Below are 20,280 nucleotides of genomic sequence, written 5' to 3' on the forward strand. Positions count from 1 at the left end.
GCTCTCCTATCCACTCAGCCCACCTCCACCCCAGACGCCCTGCTTTGGTGCTGCCTCCCAGAGCCATCTGCAAATCCTGCAGTCCTGAGGGCTTTGGGGTCTGGGGGCCTTCTCCAGATGTAAAGTCAAACTAACTTTGTCAGGGTTGGTGACTTTCTGTGGCCACTTGGGGCACATGGTATGGCCTCTGCAGCCACACACAGACGTGCACATGCTCACAGATCTCCCTAGACCCCAGCCCGGCCTCTTCCAAAATCGAGGATGTTTGTCTAAATGATCAGGTTGTAAGTACCCAGAGCCACTATTTATACTGTGCCGTCCCTTCTACCAGTTCAGTGAGTTCAGATCCCGGCTCAGGGCTGCTTCTGCTGGCTCCATGCTCCACCAAATGTTACCCACCTAGACCCGTGGGCACGCGAGGGTGACAGGGTGGCAGCCGCGCCTCGGCTAAGAGGTGTGCTTACTTCACTGAGGCTCAGTAAGTGCTCCTGCAGGAACCGCCAGGCCTCAGTGATGAATGACTGAGCGTCAGTGCCCTGGGAGCGCCCCTCCCAGCGGTACGCTGACAAGGGTTACTCTAACCATGGAATTTAGGACACCAGACAGTAGGGAATGGGGGATTGGGGAGATGGTGGCAAAGGATTTAGGGGATATGAAGCCTTCCTTGCTCTTTTAAAATGTCAGCACACTCTTGTCCAATGTCCCCTGGAGTCAGTAAGGACCGAGGTGCAGCCTTGCAGGTGCCCCTCCTGGTGACCGGTGCAGCGCCTTCTGCACATGTGTTCACTGCCCCACATCCCTTGCCTGGCCATGCCCGCTCTGCCTCAGACCGTACCATGCCGTTTGTAGATCGGGGGTTTCCGGTAGATGTTACTTTCTCCAGCTGCCAGACAGACCCAGAAGGGACAGTAAGGAGGGGAGAAAAAGAGAGAGAGAGAGAGAGAGAGAGAGAGAGAGAGAGAGAGAGGAGAAAAGGAGAAAGCAGTTGGTCAGTTGATCTCAAAAGAGAGAGATGGTCCATAAGTTTTCCCAAGGGTCCACCATCTTTTCCCAGGTGGCCTTCTTCTTCAAAGCTGAACTTCCAACTTCGTACCACCAGGTTCCAGGAAAGGTGAGGGGAGAGGAATGGATGGATTCAAATGGTGCAGAGGAAGGACTTGGGGCTTGAATGGTGGGCATGCAGGCAAAAGGTGGGCACGTGCTCAGCAGGCCCCATGCAGGCCGGGCCCCACTGCCTCCACCCAGCAGCCACGCCTCATTCCATGAGAAAGTGCCCTGAATGCTGCAGCCAGGGTTCAGCGTCATCTCCTCCCACTTCCTCAAAACAGATAGGCTGGGACCTTTCTGGGGCAGGTGAGAAAGGTGTAGATGAAACAGCAGGATGAGCTCCCGGGAAAAGTGAGTGGGGAGTGAGAACCTGCGCTCGGAGGTGGGGGAATAGTCTAGGCCAGGGGTCCTCAAACTACGGCCCGCGGGCCACATGCAAATACAAATATTGTATTTGTTCCCATTTTGTTTTTTTACTTCAAAATAAAATATGTACAGTGTGCACAGGAATTTGTTCATAGATTTTTTTAAACTATAGTCCGGCCCTCCAACAGTCTGAGGGACAGTGAACTGGCCCCCTGTTTAAAAAGTTTGAGGACCCCTGGTCTAGGCTGTAACTCAGGGCGAGATCTTGTCCAGTTCACACCTACAAGCTCACCTATCACTATCCCCCAGGCTCGCCACCTCTAGCCACACTGGCCTGTTTCAGGGCCTTTCTACTTGCTCTGCCAGGATGTTTTCCCCTGGGATCTTCATAAGGATGATTCCTTCTCCTCTTTTGGCTTCAAGGTTGTCACCACCTCCAAGAAGCCCTTCCTGACCACCTCATCTAGCCCAGCCCCCCGCACCCCAGTCACTCTGTCTGTTGTATTATGTTTGCAGCACCTACTGTCACCCAAAATGATCCTTTTACTTATTTGTTTACTCATTTATGATTTCTCTCCCCACATTAGAACATAAACACCATGAAGGCAGGATCTGGGCTGGTTTAAGTTGCAACCTCAGGGTCCAGAATAGTGCCTGGCTGTACAGAAGGAATAACAGAGGCTCAGAGAAGCTAAGTAACTGGCCTTAGGTCACCAGCTTATATATAAGCAGCAGGATCAAGATTTAATCCCGAGTTTTGATGCAACAGCCCCTGACTTTCAGCCTGATTACTGCTGTGTCCCATCACGGCTCCTCCGCATTTGAGGCACTTCCCTGGGCTATTTCCTGGCAGTCCTGACCAAGTTGATCCTGTCAACAGAGTGAAAGACTGTGGGTGTATCAGGGCTGGAGGGTGGGTTAGTTCCGGTGATGGTTAGGGAGGGTCCCCAGGAACTGGCTTCTCCTCGGTGCCAGTGCAGGGTGCCCGGCAACCCCATGAAGCATGCATCCGTCCATGCCGGGAGTTCCGGGCTGGCAGCCTACCTGGGATGTGAAAGTGCTTGGGAGCCTGGTAAGAGGTTGGAGTGGAGGACCTCACATCTAACTGGCTATGGTATGGAGAGCTCCGGCCACTCTCGGGCCCTGGGGCACGCAGGCAGTGGTCCCCAGAGAGAACAGAGGCAGAGAAAACAGGCATTAACGCGGTGGCAGTCAGGCAGCAGTGAAGTGTGGGGAGAAGGGACAGTGGGGAGGCGGCTGTGCGCTCATGCACTGTGTCTGCAGAAACACACCTGACCCTGTTTTCTTGCTTCACCCCAAAGTCAGGTTTTGTGGGTTGGAAGAATCCACTCCACCAAGCTTCAGAAAGGCATTTTTACCCTGCCCTCCCTCCTCCTCCCCTCTCCCTGAATTGCTTTGCTGGCTTCACCCTTAATCTCAGGGCTGGCTGTCCACAACCTGACTGGCCTGGGTGGGGCTGGGCTGTGGGTAAAGGCCAGGCCACAGCCCCATTTCTGGTCCTTTGGTTCTATCCTCTGGACCAGGCAGGCCTAAGGCTGAGGACTGAAGTGTCTTCGTCCAGCTAGGGCCTTTGGGCTGCCTGCCACTCTCCTCTCCTAGCAGCTCACCACCCATTCCCCACAGCTGCTCTTCCTCTCCCCTGCCAAGGACATCTGTAAGGCCTCAGTGAGGCCCAGCTGGTCATCTGGGTGACCACAGGCCTCCAGAGGCCATGCTGTAAAATGGAGATCTCAGGAAAGCCCTGTTCTGTCTCCACAGCTGGGAACATCAAACCACTGTGTTGTCCCCCTGGCTCTTCCTGTCCCTTCGGGGGCGTCCCCCTTCCTTACCAGAGCGGTAGTAGTGGTGAGGTGAGCGGGAGAAGGTAGGGGACATGCCCTGCCGGCTGTACGTGGGGGAATCGATGTATCCCGGGCTGGAGGCCCGTCTCTGCCGGAGGTCCAGGTTCTCGTAGATGTCCTGGGGGAGGAAGTGGGACTGTGAGCAAGGCCAGCAACTAGGCGGGCCTATGGCCCAAGGGTCTGGTAGGCAGGTGGGGCAGTGACAGAGAATCTGGGATTCTAGGGCCTCAAGCATGGTGCTGCCCTTCTGAATAGAGACCCCTCCGTAGGTTACATGCACAGCCCAAGGCAAGGTGCAGAGAATTTCCAGGGCCTTCACCCATCACTCACAGGCCCTTGAATGGAACCTGAGGGTCAGGTCCCTGGAATCCTGGCCAAGGATCACAGAAGCATTGGGGAGGTCTTCTCTGGGTAGAAAGGGTACATCAGGTTTGCCCCCAATCATTTCTACCCTTTACGCCACCACCCCTTCCTTCCAGGTCATGCTCCTATCTCCCTATCACTGCCCTCGTTGGGTCAAGGACTTGGGGCACTTGGGGTGAAATCAGGGGCCTATTTGGTCAGCAGCAAGGGACACAATTATATAAAAGGTCTCCCCAAACCAGATTAATTACCTGGGAGTAGGGAGATAACGTTCCCAGCGACTTAGAAGCGAAGAGTTTGAAGGCAGTCATGGAAGGAGAGAGAAGAGGGTGAGAGAGAGGGACAGAGAGCAGTTAAATGGTTCAGCAAAGAGAGGGCCTCTGCTGCCCTCAGCCTTCCTGTCCAGATGACCCTCACTTAGAGTTCCAGGATAGCAGTGCTGACAGGTGGTAGAAAACCTTGAGATTATGCCCTCCTTTTGCAAATGGAAAAGCCAAGGCCCAGAGAGAGAACAGGAAGGCTCAGGAACTCTCAGGGAGGAGGTGGCAGGGTCTTCACCTGGACCCAGGCTTCTCCACTGCAAGCTCAGAGTCATTTCATGACTGTTCCGTGTCCCTTTACCAGTTCACAACCCCTCTGTGGTTTATGAGGACAATGCCTTGGTAGGGGATCCAAAGGTAGGGCCAAGCAAGGGCCCGGCTGGTGCCATCAACACGGGAGTTGGCCAGTGGGTGGTGTGGAAACTGGAGATGGAACGTCCCCTCCACGGAGGGCTGCTCAGCCCTAGAACATCAGGGCCAGGTTGGGTTGTCTGTCCAATGTTAACACAACTTCTTAAGTTTCCAAGATAAGTCAGAAAAGCAAATTCTTAGGTGAAATCTCCCAATGTTGAAATGTTGAAAACTAATTTACATTTTAAAAAGATATTTTGTGAGCAAAACAAAACAAATTTCAGGGGGTGGTGTGGCTTATGGGCCCTAGTGGGCCATCTCTGTCCTTAGGAAAATCAGCTTCTACCAAACACTTGGTCCCCTTTTCCTGGTCCATTTCAGGGGCCAGACACAGAGAGTCTCAGCACCAGGCTCTCAAACCAAAACAGAAGCCAGTCCCTCTAGAGAGGAAGGGGACAGTGGTGGAACAGGGACAAGAACCTGAGTCTGTGCCCCCCAGGCCAGGGATCCTTCTGCTCCAAATGATCTTAGCTCAGGAGTCTGGGATGAAGTCAGAAATCTCCTGGGATATCGATGGCCAGGACCTCCCGGGTAGTGGCCACCCTGCCTTCCCCAGAGAACACTTTCTCTTGTCCAGGAACCATTTATTTCAAAAGCCATCTGATGCTGAGTGTTTATACTGAGAGTTCCTCTCTTGCTTTGAGTTCAGGGATTTAAGGTCAAGTGCAAAAATCGGAGAACCTACTAACTAAGGATTATAAACCCAAATGGCCATTAATCGTGGCAGGGGATAAGAGCCATGGGCTGTGTATAAAATTTCTCCACTGTACTCCACTGTAAGAAAAACAGTATGTCAAGTGATAAGTAGTTACAAGTTCTCAGCTTCAGTGTTGGGGGACCCAAAAGAACTGCTCCCCATCTCTAAATAATGGAAATACTGGTGTAGTGTCATCAGCTCTAATTTTTCAAGTTAAGTCAGATTTTTGGATGAAATCACCTGATTTTAAAATGCTAATTGTAAATTCCAGTTTAAAAGAGTCTTTGGGTCAACACTGTGGAGGGCAAAGTGTCTGTGATGGAGGGGACTGGGGACCCCATGGACCCTCCTCTCCTCCAGCAGCCCCAGAGAGAGGGGGCAAGAGGCCATACCTCTCCATAGCCACATCTCTCCAGCATCTCATCAGACGTGTATCTGGAATGAGGCTCGTAGGAAATGAGGTCTGGGCGTTGTACCTCGTAGATGGACTTAACCTTGGGGAGAGCTGCCAGGTCTTTGTAATTAAGGATCTCATTATCCACTTTAGCCTGGGGAAGAAGGAAACGGACAGGAAAGAAGCAGAAAGATAAGAGGGAAAGGAGAGAGGCACAGGGAGAACAAGCTTCTCCAGTTTCCACAAGAAACAAAACTTTAGGATGGAAGACTCGCAGAATGTGAGAATAAGACAGGTCTTTGAGGCCATCCATTCCAACGGGGTCAACACTGATTGTGCACACAGGATGTGTGAGGCCCTGTGCTTTACAGGATTTATCTCCTCCACATGTCATGACATCTCTGAAGTGTCAGGGTGTTGGCTGCCTTCTGTCCCCACAGAGTGAAGATACCCAACTCACAGCATTCTTGAGGATGATGAAGATGGCAAAGACAAATAATTATGGTAGAAATTACTAGCTGACATTTAGTGAGCACTTCTTATGAGCCAGACTCTGTTCTAAGTCTCTTATTTGGATTAACTCCACAACTCACAACTGTAATAGTAGGTACTAATATTATCCACACTTTTAAGTAAGGAAACAGGCACAGAGAAATCAATTGACTCGCCCAAGGTCACATAGCTAATAAGCAGCAAAACCAGAATTCAAACTCAGCCAGCCTAACCTGAGCGCCTGCCCTCTCCAGTGGCCTCTCCTAGTTCCCTCGGGTGGGGCGTTCACTGGCTTACAGCTGTCAAAGGGCTGCATCAGAAAGCTGCTCCTCACGTCGAACTGAGCTGAGCCTCTACTACCTGACTTTGCCTGAGTTCAGTTTTCTAGAAATGCATGGATGAGGAGGGAGCTTCCCCTTGCAGGGGACAGCCCATGTCTCATGGTTTCTGAAGCCATGTTCTTTCCATGTCTGTGTCCTCCTTCTGTGACCTGGTTTCTGCTCTGGTTAACAGGATCTGTCGCCCCATAACTACTGTGCTCTCGAGGTCCTGAGGTGAGGCAAAGTAAGAGAGCTCACTAGATAGGGCATCCAAGGAGATTGTATTATCCTCATAACATCTCCCAATGCTTTGGGGGCCAGGTAAGTCTCAGGGCCATGACTAGTATAGAGAGAACAGCTTTCATAAAGACCCTAAAAGTGTTGGTATTTTAAATACTTCCCAAGGCCCTTCCCCTATTCCATCCTGTCCATCCCAGTGCTCTTTGGGCACTGTGCTATTCATCCCCCTTTTCTCCTAGACCAGTGATGGCGAACCTATGACACGCGTGTCAGAGGTGACACGTGAACTCATTTTTTTGGCTGATTTTTCTTTGTTAAATGGCATTTAAATATATAAAATAAATATCAAAAATATAAGTCTTTGTTTTACTATGGTTGCAAATATCAAAAAATTTCTATATGTGACCCGGCACCAGAGTTAAGTTAGGGTTTTTCAAAATGCTGACACGCCGAGCTCAAAAGGTTCGCCATCACTGTCCTAGACCCACTCTCCACTCTCCTTGCGCTGACCTAGGCTCCAAGGCCCCATGGACTCTATCACAGGCTCCCTGTCTTTCAGCTGGGTTGGCCAAAGCGGGGAGGGGGGGCACCTGCAGAGTGGGAGGTGAGTGAAGAGGCTGTGTGCTTGTCCTCCTTGCACCTGTCTTGCCTGGCTGTGGTTGGGCATGGCTCCTGCCTGGGACTGCTCTCCACAGCTCCAGCTCTTACCATCCTTTCCCTTTAGGCTGAGGGTGGTGACAACTTCCCGCTCTTGTAGTCCTGGGATGCTGCACTAAGTGGGTCCCCTAACCCTGCTCACACCTCTGCAAATGCTCCCTTCACAAACCCTGACTCACTTAAACCCTTTGAGGTATGCCGTCTCATTTCTGCCAGACCCTGCCTGGGTCAGACATCCACATCTGTACCAATTTGGGGGGGAGGGGTGTGTGGGTAAAGGGAACCTCATTTGGAGAGTCCACTTGCTGAAGTAACTGCTGCCTTTCATTCTGGGATATTGGATCTTGACCTTGAGCGCTCTTGGCATCTTGCAAACTTGTTTCAACCCATCAATATTCATCTCAGCATTTTACTCCAAACCTCAGAAACACTAAATTTATATTTCTTCCTATAGCTGCCTTGTTACAGGTTATAAATAAGTTCATAGTGATTGGACAGAGGCATCCTAACATCATTAGCCAGGAAGGAAGGAAGAGACCATGAGGAGCTGATCCAAGTCAAGTCACCTGGAGATGACTGTAGCAGTCAGTAGGGGTTGGAGCAAAGTTTGAAAGAACCTGTTCTCTCCAGGTACACTAGTAATTCTATTTTAATGCCAAACCTCAGTGTTTATGAACACTAAACCAGTACTCTTTCCTTCTTCCTGTTATTGCCTGTCCCAAATGTGGTTGGATGGATTCTTCCCTGACTTTGGAAGCCATATTTGGAACAGTCTGACTTAAAACATGGCTCACATCATGTGTGTAGTCATTCCCCCGAGTGTCTGAAAGTGAGGCGTCATTAGGGGAGAGTAGGAGGATACAGAAGGGAGCACACATGCCTATGCGAGGATGTGGGGGTTACTGATCTCAATGTTTAGGCCCCCAGCTGGAGGGCACAGTGGCAGGTGTCCCCAGTTGCTGTTGTTCATCTGTAGTCGAGCTGTGTCTGACAGGGGCAACTCTAGGAGCTTCCTCCAGGGTGAACACCATCAGTGCTTAGCTTATTTCACAAAGGTTAGCAAGGCTCCTCAGAAGCACAGAGACCAGCCAGGGATTAAGGGCTTTACAGTGCAGCTCTATATATCCTGAGTTCGTAGGCCCACTTTGGTCAATAACCTTCTCACAGTATAGGCCCTGAAACTAAGCTCATTAATCCTGCTGTGGTCTGGCCCCATTCAAGATTCCTGTCTTATTCTGACAGGAATCTTCAATGCCTACAGCCTGTGATCAAAGTCGCTTGTCCTTTGTGGGAGCCACGTGGCAGTATTGACCCGTATTGAAGTTGCAGTCAATGGTTACTCTTACATCTTTTAAAAATTTAAACAGAGGAAGAAAGGAAAGGAAATAGTCCCATCAATAGGCATAATCCAGCAATCAAGGAGGAAACTGGATGTGGATTTGGAGTAAAATAATGATCAGGCATGATGGGCAGGGCCCACCGGGGCTGGCGAGTTTGAGGACTGTCTCTAGAACTTCTTATTAGGGTTTCCTGCTCTAGACATTACCCCAAGCCCCCATTTCTGGTCTTCTTGGCTCCTCTGACTTGAGGAAGGTTGAAGTAGTCTGGCGTCAGCCAGACCGAGGTTTGCTGACTGTCAGTCCCTCCTCTGCTCATCATGGTCCTCTCAGGCTGTGCTTCCCCCACCTCCGTTATCTTACTTCTATTTACCTCTCAGGTTTGAGCTTAAATGTTTCTTCCTAGGATTCTACTCCCAATTGGTCCTAGACTGTCAGGTTAATCTGCAGCAGCATCAGAGCACCCTGTACTTTTTCTTCCTAGCACCTATCAGAGCTGCAACTGATTATCCATGGAATTATGTGCTCAACATTATGGATCAGGTTGGTGAGGTACGACCATCTCCCCAGTGCAGAGGACAGCATGTAGTGACGTAGACACTCAGTATGCATTTGTTGAATGAATGAATAAGTTACATACCCAAGGTCATCTAACTCAACTCTTGTCCCTGGCAATGATGAGTGTATCTGTATTTGAATGCCTCTAGGGATGGGAGCTCAGGCACATGCACAAGGTTTACTCCATCCCTGGACTTCTCACATGATTAGGGAGCTCTTTTATGTGTTTGCAAATCCTTTACGGCTGTGTTTCCACATTCATATGGCTTCTTCTTCCTTTCTGCCTCTTTACCTCACACCGCTGTCTCCACATTGACATCCCATTCAATACCCACTCTGAATAGGACTCTAATCTCTTGCCCTTGTCTCAGTTAAGTAATGGGAAGGATGGGCATTGCACTGTTTCAGAGCTCATCCAGGGCTCTTGCTGTTGCTACACTTTCTTTCTCATGTCCCTCCTGAACTCGATATTATCCCTGTAACTCTGTTACTAAGCTGTGTGCTCCGCAAGGGCAGGGACTATGTCCTCCCTGTCCCACCGTATCCTCAGGACCCAGCACAGAGCCTAGCACGTGTTGGCCCACTGGACAACAGTGGACACCAGCTGGATGAAAACCTGACAGCTGTCTCTGTCCTAAGAACCTCCTTAGATTCCAGGCTCAGGGATAAGAAAGTCCTCTCTGTGCTGAGAAGCGATACATACGCAGATGACTCGGTTGGGTGACCCAATGCTGGATCCAGGGGGTGAGATGGAAGTTTCAGACGTTCGCCTGTGCTGTGGGAGAGACAAAGACAGAAGGGGTGAGGAGCTCACCCCAACTTGGTGGAAAGGGGGAGACAGGGTATAAGAACCCAGCTCTTCAGGGAACATTAGCAATACTATTAAATGCACTCTCTGGCAATTCTGTACTTTCTCTTTACTGCCTTTTAAATCAATGTCTGAGTATGAATGAAATCAGAAATGCACGGGACTTCAGGCTGTTGGACTGAATATGGATTTGTTTTTACATATTTGTAATTGGCCTTTTAGATAGGAAGTTACTCATAAAACTTTTTATTTGAGGTAATCCCAGCCAATAATGTATTTACTTTAAATGAATAAAATTGGTTAGTACTATTCCTTAGTAGTTTGCTCATACAAAATATAAAAGTAGGTTAAACTTCATGTAATTGCACAATATACGTAGTGTTTATAGTATATCCATTGCAAATTGACATCAACATAAATGATAAACTTAAAAAATCTTTCTCTAAACAATGGCAATGATGGACTAACGGCTTCCTTAGCAGAACAACACTGTGTCAATCTCAGTGCATCAGAGAGAGGCAGCATGGTGTGGTTAAAAAGTAAACAGATTGAGCATTAAGGACCACTAACGAACTATGTGATTTTAGGGATCTTGAATTTCTGATCTATAAAATGAAGGGGTTGGTTTTTGGGATTGCTAAATTCCCTTTCAGATCTCTCATCCTACAACTTAAAGCATTCTGAGTTGGGCTGTATAGCAGTGTTTTGTGAACTAGTGTGGCTCTAGTGGAGATGAATTTAGGTAGAACAGTTGGTAACACAGAATCCTAGAGTGAGAGAGTAAAATGTGAAGTTCTATTTCAGTCCTCGCAGATCAAGGAGCAAGTCTTAATTTTGTGCTAATACATTTCAACAACTGTCTTGACAATTGCTAATTCCCCAACACCCCCTCCCCTGCCTTTTTAACAAAGAGTGCAGGCAACATGATCCAGCTAGAATTTCCAAGAATTATTCTTGAGAATTGTATTCTTAAGAATTATTTCATTTTCATCTAATTTATTTTATGGTTACCTTCTATTTATAGCAAGTAATACTGGTTTTCCACATGGTGCCATGAAGTTTTATTTTAAAATAAGTTTAGTTAAGTAAAAAGCAGTGAGTTGATATAAAGAAAAAGAAAAATGTTAATTATATAGTGATACAGGGGGCACACAGATATGGCAAAAAGTACCAGGGTTGTAGGGTAACTGAAATTTGAGAAATGCCACCAAAGAGGAGGACATAGAGGAAGAAAAGGATGATTAGGTCTTCTTACACCTTAAAAGAGAGAGGCATGGAGGAAACAGGAAAAAAAAACCCCACTCCTGGATCAAAAAAATTATACATCCATAAACCGTCTCTTTCCCAAAACTTACATTAGATGGATGAGATGGCAAAGGACACAACATTTCACCAGCTGGTCAGAAATTATACGCATGTGTTTTTACCTGAGACTCTGTAACTTTTAACACGGTCCCAGGGGCCCAAGTTGACCTGAGGGCCAGAGTGCAGGGGCACCTTGGAGATCATCGAGTGCCCCCAACACACACTTCAGGTATCTCCTGCGCAGCATCAAGGACCAGGAACAGGGCCCCTCTCTGCAGTTCTTGGATCAAGAACCCAGAGTCACAGTAATTCAGAAGGACATTGGTCCAGCGTGTGCCTGGAAACTGGCTGTGCTTCTGCCTGGCTGCATCACTGTGGGCAAATCCCCGCCCTCTTTAGACCTCGGTCTTCTCACAAGCAAAGCAAAGATAAAATTCCTTCCCGACCTGCCCCATAGTCAAATAAATCAAATCAGACAGTGGCTGTGAAGATCTTTTGCAAACTCTCAATCCCTGTGACAATATTAACTATTATTATTAATAAATGACCTTAGATCGGGGCATCTCAGAGAGGTTGCCATCTTGGTAAGCAATGGTTAGGGTATCGCCTCACCCCAGAAACGCTTAAAAACTCACATGAAGACCCTGCTGAACAGTTCTCAGCAGTGCTCTCACATCCAGTGTCTTAATCCCGCTCCGTGAGGTGGGTGTGCAGCACACATTTGGGGGCATGCACACTATTAAAGCCCAGTGCTCCCAGCCTGTGGCAAAGAGTAGCTGGGCTTCCTTACCTTTAACTTCTTCTCTGCTCGGGCTGCCTGTTTGCAGATTGGGTGCCAAACCTCAGAACCTAGGGGGCCAGGAAAGTAACAGAGGCTCAGACCTTTCACACCTACCAGCGTTCACGTCTCTCCCCACCCTCTCCCGTCTCCATTTACTCCCTCAACAGCATAGGAACCCTACACAGCAGCCAGGAGGACCCTTGCTTTTCCTGGCTCCCTGCTGCTACAGGGATTCAACCAGCCCTGCACTCTTTCTGCCTGTCCAAATCCTACCCATTCCTCAGGGTTAATGCCTGACATGACATCTTCTTGCAAACTTTCTTACCTGCCAGCTGAGAGTGACTTCTCGCTCCTCTGTGATCCATAGCTCTTTGTATCTCTCTTAGCACGTATGGCCTTAACTCATAGTAGCTTGTGGATTTATCACCCCAACTGAATTAAGAGTTCCTTCTGGGCAGGAGCTGGGCTTTATTCATTGCTGGATCCCCCGCAGCATCCAGCATGGGACTTTGCTCTCAGTGGAGTCTCCGTACATGTTTGTGGGGGTGAATAGATGAGTGGACGACCGGCAGTGAGTGACACATAGCAGGTGGTCAATAAATGTATGTTGAATGAATGAACGGCAGTGGAGGTGAAATAAAGTGGCAGACTGTGGTGAACTCCAGCTTTCCGTTCTCTTCAAAGATTTGTGACAGTCTACCAGAGCTATGACATTTAAGGGGAAGAAGTGCAATGATGTATATTCTGCTTAAGAGCATTGACTTGACCTGCTAATTCCTAAAAGACTCCAGACTCTTCAAATTTAGAATATTGCATTTCATTGTGGGTGTGAAGCCAGTTGGCCAACCCCAAACTGAGAGGCCGATTTGGAAAGGCATGAGCAACAGGTGGCTGGTCACATGCTGAGGAGCCCCAAATATTACACATTCCCCAAAGAAGGGACAGATGTCCTGGATTAGAAGAAGAAAATAGGAACATATTATCCCACTGGTGCCATTCCCCTTGTAGTAACCAGCCCTAAAAGGAAAGGAGCCAGCAATGGCTGGATTCCTAAGCACCCAGATGGCATTTGTTTGTCTGGCTTTGTTTTTGGGATATACTCACCATTATGGTTTGTTGCCTGGAACCCCAGGACTGGAATACTGGCTAAGTGACAGGAGGTTGATTTAAGGTTGAACAATTAGACCCGAAAGTGTGATGAAGAGGGGATGGACCTGGAATAAGGAGCCCTGGGTTCTTATGTTTGCTCGGCCTCTAACACCTCCTTTTGGGGGCCCCAATTTCTTCATCTGAATAACAAGGAGGTGAGATCTGGGTGGTCTTGGAGATTGTTTTTATCTCCATAATTCTAGAGCCATTTTGTCATTTGTGGGATAGTGATCTTAGGTTCTTGTTTGCTGACAGTCTTGGGTGTTCCTAATGATTCCACACATGTTTAATTCCTTCTATGTCAAGTGCAATGGCTCTCAGAGCCCAGTAGAGGGACTCTGGGTCTGCGGCTTCATCAAGAAACCTCTGGGTGTGTCTACTGCCAAGTGGTGGGTGGGGATCCTTGCTTTGGGGAGTTAGAGCATTTCCGGGTCCTCTTTGAGTTGCTGTTGAAGCCACCAGGAGTTGTTTACCCCTGTGGCTCTGGAGGAAGCACATGATGTCTAAGGTCACGAGATTAAGCACAAGAGGCATAGGAAAGGTAAAAAGTCAGGCAGACGTTCTCATGGGGGAAATCATGTGTAAAGGGAGGGGGTCAGATGAGATGGTCTCTCCATGCCATTGGCATATCTGCTCTGAAATAAAGCTGAGCCACAAATGGCTTCAGCACTCCATACACAGGAAAGCAGGTTTATAAGATGTGAGGGGTGAGAATCAAAGGGAGAAAGAAAATATAACTGAAAATGAAAAAAAAAGTTTGGGAGTTGGCAGAATATCATTTCAATTAAAGAGGGGAGGCGTTTGTTGGTAGATAGCAATAAACTTAGATAAATGAAGGTAAGAAAAGATGATTTGTCCATGAAGACCTCTATGAAATTATGGTCTGCTGAGCTTCCGCTGTGAGTTAATAGCTAGCTCTACAATGTGACATTAACAGAAAGGTAGCATCCAGAGTGAAGAGGCGGGTTATTCTCTTCTGTGAGCTTTATCCCCAGAGCCTTAAACAGTGCCTGGCTCATGTGAGTTTAATACAGAAACAGATGAATGACTGGTTGGCTTTCATCTTTGTATTATAAAAAAAGGCACAGTGATACGCATCCAGAGGGTGATGGTAACCATAACAAAAGGGTGAAAAGGATTTTTCTTGAGTATTTTAATGCTTCTCTGTGGGAAGAGGGATTACCTCATTCATCATCATGTCTTATAAAGTAGAACAAGGACCAAAGGCAAAAGTTTCAGGGAAGGAAAATTTCATGTCTGAAGTTTGAATGGGCTCATTCTGCAAGTAAGTTTCCCGTCCCTGCAAGTATTTAAGCAAACACTGGGTGTGTAGATGCTCAGCAGGGATGTTGTTGAGGAGATACGTCATGTGGTAGTGACACTCATGAACATTTACTATTCCGCCCAACCATGGAGATTTTATGTTTTTATCTTAACAGGCTTCTTTGTATGGAAAAATAATTATTTACCCCATCCAATATAAATCCTATAAGAAGCGGGATTCATTTCTGTCCTTTCTACAGATACACCTGCAGGGACAGCAGATCCTTAATTAATACTCACTGAATGAATGAATAAACATGAAATTCTATTTTAGGCCAATAAAATTCTCTAAGCCGGCCCAGAGATTTGGACAAGAGGTAGAATCTAGAGTCTAGACTCTGATTCAACAGCTACAATTTCAGATTGTCTACAAGAATATTCCCTAGATTGGGGTTTGTTGAAGTGTGACTTATGGGCCACCTGTCCAGCAGCCTAGTAAAACACAGATTCCTGGCGCCCCAGAAGAGCTCCTGAGGTCTGTGTCCTGGAGTTGGGGCCTGGGAATCTATGATTTTAACAAGCTCCCCAAGGTGATTTATGACTAAATTGGAGAACCACAGGGCTAAATACCTTTTAACACTCCAAATTTGTTCCCCTGGAATGCCATGGGATAAAGAAATCAGTTTTACAAGATGGGACTCGTTTAACTTGTAAAAATTCAACATGTTTTGCTTGTTACAAGACTCCTGGTTCCACAAGTCACTTTCATCCTCTGAGACTGTCACCCACAATTCCAAGTTCTGCAGTTAAAACCTCTGTAAAGGTTGTGGAAGTGAAGGATTAGCCATTTCTGTGTCAGCTGAATCAGAGATAGAGATCTAATTCTCTAAGACTGTCCTTGGGCCAGGTATTAAGGCTGTTTTTAGTCTGTAGCAGAGTCAGCATTCAGTCTTATCTGACTGGTTATGGCACCTGTAACATTTTGGACTTATTTAATGTTTGGGAACCCACTCACCTCTCTGTTGGACCTTGAAATTCAATTTGCCAACTCATTTACTTTTTTTGTATTAGTGGATATTTATGCCAAAACTGGAACTGGTGCCACAGTTTTCCAGAATGCCCAGCTGGGGTTACAAATAGAGCAGTGACTGGAGTTGGCCCAGGGAAGGTTCCATGTAGGCAGCACAGTGTTTTCTTAAGTATTTTTGAATATGAATGCGCTAAGGCCCGGCAGGTGGCCCGTGACCCTCCCTGCTGTCTGCCTCCTGGCCCTTCTCACTCATCTAAGCAATTTAAGCAGGCGATGGAGTTTTCAACCCTGATCCTAGCCAGCCTGTTCCTCCTCAGCAGGTTTCTTGTCTGGGTTTCTCTTGACCACAATAGGGTGGAATTTCTGAGTTCTGCCTTTACGTTGGCAGCACTACCTTTGTGACATAGACTTGCTAGGGCCTTGGAACGGCTCCTTTAAAGTCCCTGCCCAGATAAACAAGTGTGGTGAATCCATAGACTGGAATATTATTCAGCCATAAATAGGAATGAAGCACTGACACATGCTACAACATGGATGAACGTAGAAAACACTATGCTAAGTGAAAGAAGCCAGACACAAAAGGCCACGTATTAGATGATTCCATCTAAATGAAATATCCAGAATAGGTAAATCGATAGAAACAGAAAGCAGATTGGTGGTTGCCGGGGTCTAAGGGGAAAGGATATGAAGAGCAACTGCTTAATGGGTTCGGTTTCCTTTTGGGGTGACGGCATTGAGTTGCATAGCATTGTGAATGTACTAAATGCCACTGAATTGAACACTTTAAAGTGGTTAATTTGATGTTCTGTGACTTTTACATGGTGGGTATGTATAGGAAAAAACGTGGTGTATATAGGTTTTGGTACTCTCCGTGGTTTCAGACATCCACAGGGCATCTTGGAACGTATCCCCTGCAGATAAGGGTGGACCGCTGTACATGCACTTAGAACGGCATCTGCCTTGGCGTAGGCACTATGTAAGTGTTAGTTGTTTGCGTTATTATTATTATTTTCCCTCCCCTACCAAATAAAAGCTGTCTGCCAGATCCAGTTTGGGGAAGGGAAAGCAGTAAGGAGACACTTGCAGGGGGTGGGCGGTGTTTACTCTCCCAGGTGAGCAGGTGGAGCGAGGGGCTTGCAGCAAGCAGAGGACTGGCGGTGCAGGTGGAGTCTCTAAGCAGAAGCCTGACTTGGCTGCCAGTGTGCCCTTCTGGGAGGTTGGGCTTCTGCCCAGGGACGAGGGCACCTCGGGAGCAGTGGAAAAGACCAGCTTGCCTGGAGCTGACATGATCAAGTGGGCTTGAAGCTTAATAAAGATTGAGGGGCAAACCTGCTTAGCTACCATGAAGCTGGTTACCATGGAGGATATGAAGTGGGATGAGGAAAGGAGAACTGCAGTACCGAGTAATTCACAGGAAATAATAACTGCTGAAAAGAACAGTTAGGACAGTAATTAAAATGTGTTGAGTGCTTAGCGTGTGTCACGCACTAAGTATTTTTCTTCTTCTTCTTCTTATTATTATATAGCTAATATTTAGAGAGTGCCTGTGCCAGCCCTTATGCTATACACTGTGTAACAATAGTACTCAACTGAAAAATAATAACTAATAATGATAATAAAAATAATCAAGATAAGTAATAACGATAACATTTACGAGCACATATGCTGAGCCCTGTGCTAAGTGTTATTAACAATGATGATCTATTGACAAAAGCCAACATTGTTAGTGCACGGCATCATGGGGAATGGTTATTTCTACATTACTGGGTGTTTATTATGAGCTCACACTGGCAGAGCTGGTGGTGCCGGGCTCTATACTAAGCCTTTACCATGTCATGTATTCACTCCTTTAATCCTCACAGCAGCTCTGTGAGGTGGGGCCTATGGTTATCCCTGTTCTCAGATGAATTAGGGTTTAGGGAGCTTAGATGTTTTGCTGACCTGCCAATCACTGTCTCCCCACCCTGGCTAGGTGTGGGCATGTGACCAAAGTCAGGCTTCTGGGAGTCTCTCAGGAACTCCTCGGTTGAACCTTGCAGAGAACTCCACCCATCTGCACCCATGGTGTCCAGGGGCTGGCCATGCTGCCCCACCCCTCATGGAGGCAGCCAGTCTGCAGCAGGAGAGCCCGAGGCCACACACAAAAAAGCAGCAGGGAGAAGAACCACCTGCTGACACCCGGGGCCTCTCACCCCAGCTGTGCTGCTCCTCAGTTATGTGAGCTGTTCAATCCTTTTGTGCCTAATGTCATTTGAGTTGGGTTTCTGCCACCTAAAAAGTCCAGAGCAATAAAACATCTCATTGAGCTAAAATGTGAGTATCTGACAAGTTCCTGACTTGCCCTGCAGGCAATTTTGTTTCCCAGAAAATAGAGGAAGCAACCAGGGAAATTGCTACTGTGGACCTAATTTCGATCAACATGGACAAATTGGCTGGTGAAGTGGATGTGACATGTAACTGGTGAGAAAATGGCCACGTTGTCTCGAGTCTGTGGCAACCCGAGAGGAGCAAGTTGGAAACAAACTTTAAAATACAAACTTAAAGCTACTACACTGTAATATCTATAGGATTCAAGATGTGTGGTAACCCTAAAAATAAAAAAAATTGCAGCTCCTCAAAAATTAAAATGTACTCTGTTTAAAATGAAATATGCTTAGTAGAGTCAGACTTTAGGAAATATCAAGTTAGCACAGTAGCAGGATATGTTTGAAGAGTCTAAAATTATGTAGCAGGATTGGGAAAACATAAGATTTAAGTTTTTAAGCATAACTCCTACAACCTAAGCTGTCAGGAAAGAGATCCAATTCAAAATAACAATGCTAAACTACTAAATTATAGCAACCGCTATGACGTTAGTGCCCTTTAAAGTGTGGTTTGATGAGATGTGTAGGTTAGTCTGAGGGCTGGCATTCCATAAGCCATAACAACAGACGTCACCTCTCCCAGACATCTATTGCTCAGCAAACCTCTTCTATGGCACTTGTCAGAGGACAATGAGGCCTCCACTAAATATCAATCCAGCTGTGCAGACAGACACACTTCCTGGTACCAGGCCCTTGTATTATCTGAACCAAAAAAAAAAAAAAAAAAAGAAAGAAAGAAAGTGATCTGAAATAGACTCAGTTATACAAGAGAAGGGTATGGTGTGATTATCAAAGAAGGCTTCCAGGGCACTGCTTTGGATTTGCATTACCACGGAACCCAGGCTCTTCACTTTATTTTGGGCCATGGGCACTTGGCAATTTGATGAAAGCTACAGACCCTCTCCTTAAAGAAACACCTACATGCAAACTTTGGCAAGTGATTTCAGGGGATTCACTGAATTCAGGAGGCCAACTATGAACCACAGGTTAAGAATTCTAATAATAAATGAAAGAAGATGGACTGACCCCCTAGCAAAACAGGCTGGCTAACCTTGGCCCAGGGACATAACCTCTCTAAACTTTCTTATTCTCTAAAATGCAGATATTAATGGCTTTTGGTTCATAGGGTTGTAATGATAAAATGGTATATTGCAGTTAAAACTCAGTGTATGGCACATACTAGGCGTTCAACAAATATTAAAGTATTTTATTTCTCTATTATTACTAGTATTATTATTATTAGGACCTACAATTTGTTATAATATATTCCTCAGCAGAGCAGAGTTTGTCCTAGGATTTCATAAATGACTTCCTGCCTGGTAGGTTTAATTAAATATACAAATGATAACAGAGACCTGTTTAAAAATGTGCAGCTGAACTCCTGTTTCCAATGTTATTCTGAGAACATGGAGGTGTTTAGTGTAGACAGAAGGAGAGAGACAAGTCTCTCTTTGCTTTTTCCTAGGTATAGGCACATTTAGAGCAAGAACAATATTTATCTCATGAGCCACATTTTGGGTTTAGAAAAAGTCCCACTGGCCTGGCCACGGTAGCCTTTGTGATTTCAGTGTAAGTTTTGCCCTGACCCTGCAGCATTTTGGCTATTATTTTGCTGCACAAAATCAGTGATCTAATTCTCTGGTGAAGCCCAAATGAAGGGTTTGGGCAACAAACAGATGAGAAATTTTGGCATCTTTACAAAAACAGTTGCAAGACTGAATGCACAGCAGAATTTAAATAAAAGAAAACTTACTCTTGTCTCCTGGGACCTCAGAAGTTCTCACCCAGACAGATGTCAGACTTTCCCCAATTAGAGCCCATCAGAAAGCCATCACACGGCAATTATAACACAAATAAACTGACCAAGAGAACCTCCCCGCCAGGTTGCCAGCACCGTGGTTCTGTGTCTGGCTATGGAACGGACAAGGCTGGGTGTATGCACTTTGCAGGCTCCCAACACTGTCCCCCCTGTATGCTGCTTTGTGGGCACTTGGCAGCCTCACTTCCATCTCCTGAATATTCATGAGGACCTTGTGGCGTATGCTTGTTCTCAGAGCACTGGCCATGTGGGCTTGCCTCAGTTTCTCCACTATGCAATGCTTCCTCCCACCGTGGGCCTTTCCACCTCCTGTTCTCTCTGCCTCCTTCCCCTGCTCACTCTCCCACCTCCTACTCACTTTTAAGATCTCGACTAGATCAGGAGCCTTAAAACATACTCCATTGTTCCCAAACCCCCCTTCACAGCACTTATCATACAGCTTGTCATTGAATATTTGCACTTCTGTTTGAGTAAAGTCCGTCTTCCCTTCCTGATAGTGTACACTCCACTCGGAAGCAAGTACACCTGCCTCGTTCATCTCTGAGCAGCCAGCACATCACAGAGAGCCTGCTGCATAGCATGGCCTCAGTAGGAATGAAAGAGAGTGTAATTATCTTCATTTGATGGGTGAAGGAAGAGACCCAGAGAAAGAAGTAATTTCTTAAGGTCATAGCCCATTAATGGAAGTGCTGACCTTT

The 20,280-nt window shown here is 46.8% G+C and overlaps 1 protein-coding gene across 4 annotated transcripts in view; it reads right to left on the reverse strand.

Moving 5' to 3' along the window:
- The window catches only part of ABLIM3 (actin binding LIM protein family member 3), a 107,561-nt gene that overhangs the window by 13,729 nt on the left and 73,552 nt on the right, over window positions 1–20,280 (reverse strand). For 2 of the 4 annotated variants that reach the window (XM_070414641.1, XM_070414638.1), the window contains exons 9-15: window positions 11,968–12,026; window positions 9,768–9,839; window positions 5,459–5,614; window positions 3,890–3,919; window positions 3,264–3,393; window positions 2,458–2,556; window positions 836–883 (exon numbers count right to left, since the gene is read on the reverse strand). In XM_070414641.1, the coding sequence (XP_070270742.1) occupies window positions 836–883; window positions 2,458–2,556; window positions 3,264–3,393; window positions 3,890–3,919; window positions 5,459–5,614; window positions 9,768–9,839; window positions 11,968–12,026 (594 nt within the window). The remainder of the gene's footprint in view (window positions 1–835; window positions 884–2,457; window positions 2,557–3,263; window positions 3,394–3,889; window positions 3,920–5,458; window positions 5,615–9,767; window positions 9,840–11,967; window positions 12,027–20,280) is intronic. The other 2 variants (XM_070414639.1, XM_070414640.1) reach the window with 2 other exon arrangements.

Source organism: Myotis yumanensis, unplaced genomic scaffold (assembly GCF_028538775.1).
Source record: "Myotis yumanensis isolate MYYU_CA2020_CCGP unplaced genomic scaffold, mMyoYum1.0.hap1 SCAF_5, whole genome shotgun sequence".
Taxonomy (NCBI): Eukaryota; Metazoa; Chordata; class Mammalia; order Chiroptera; family Vespertilionidae; genus Myotis; species Myotis yumanensis.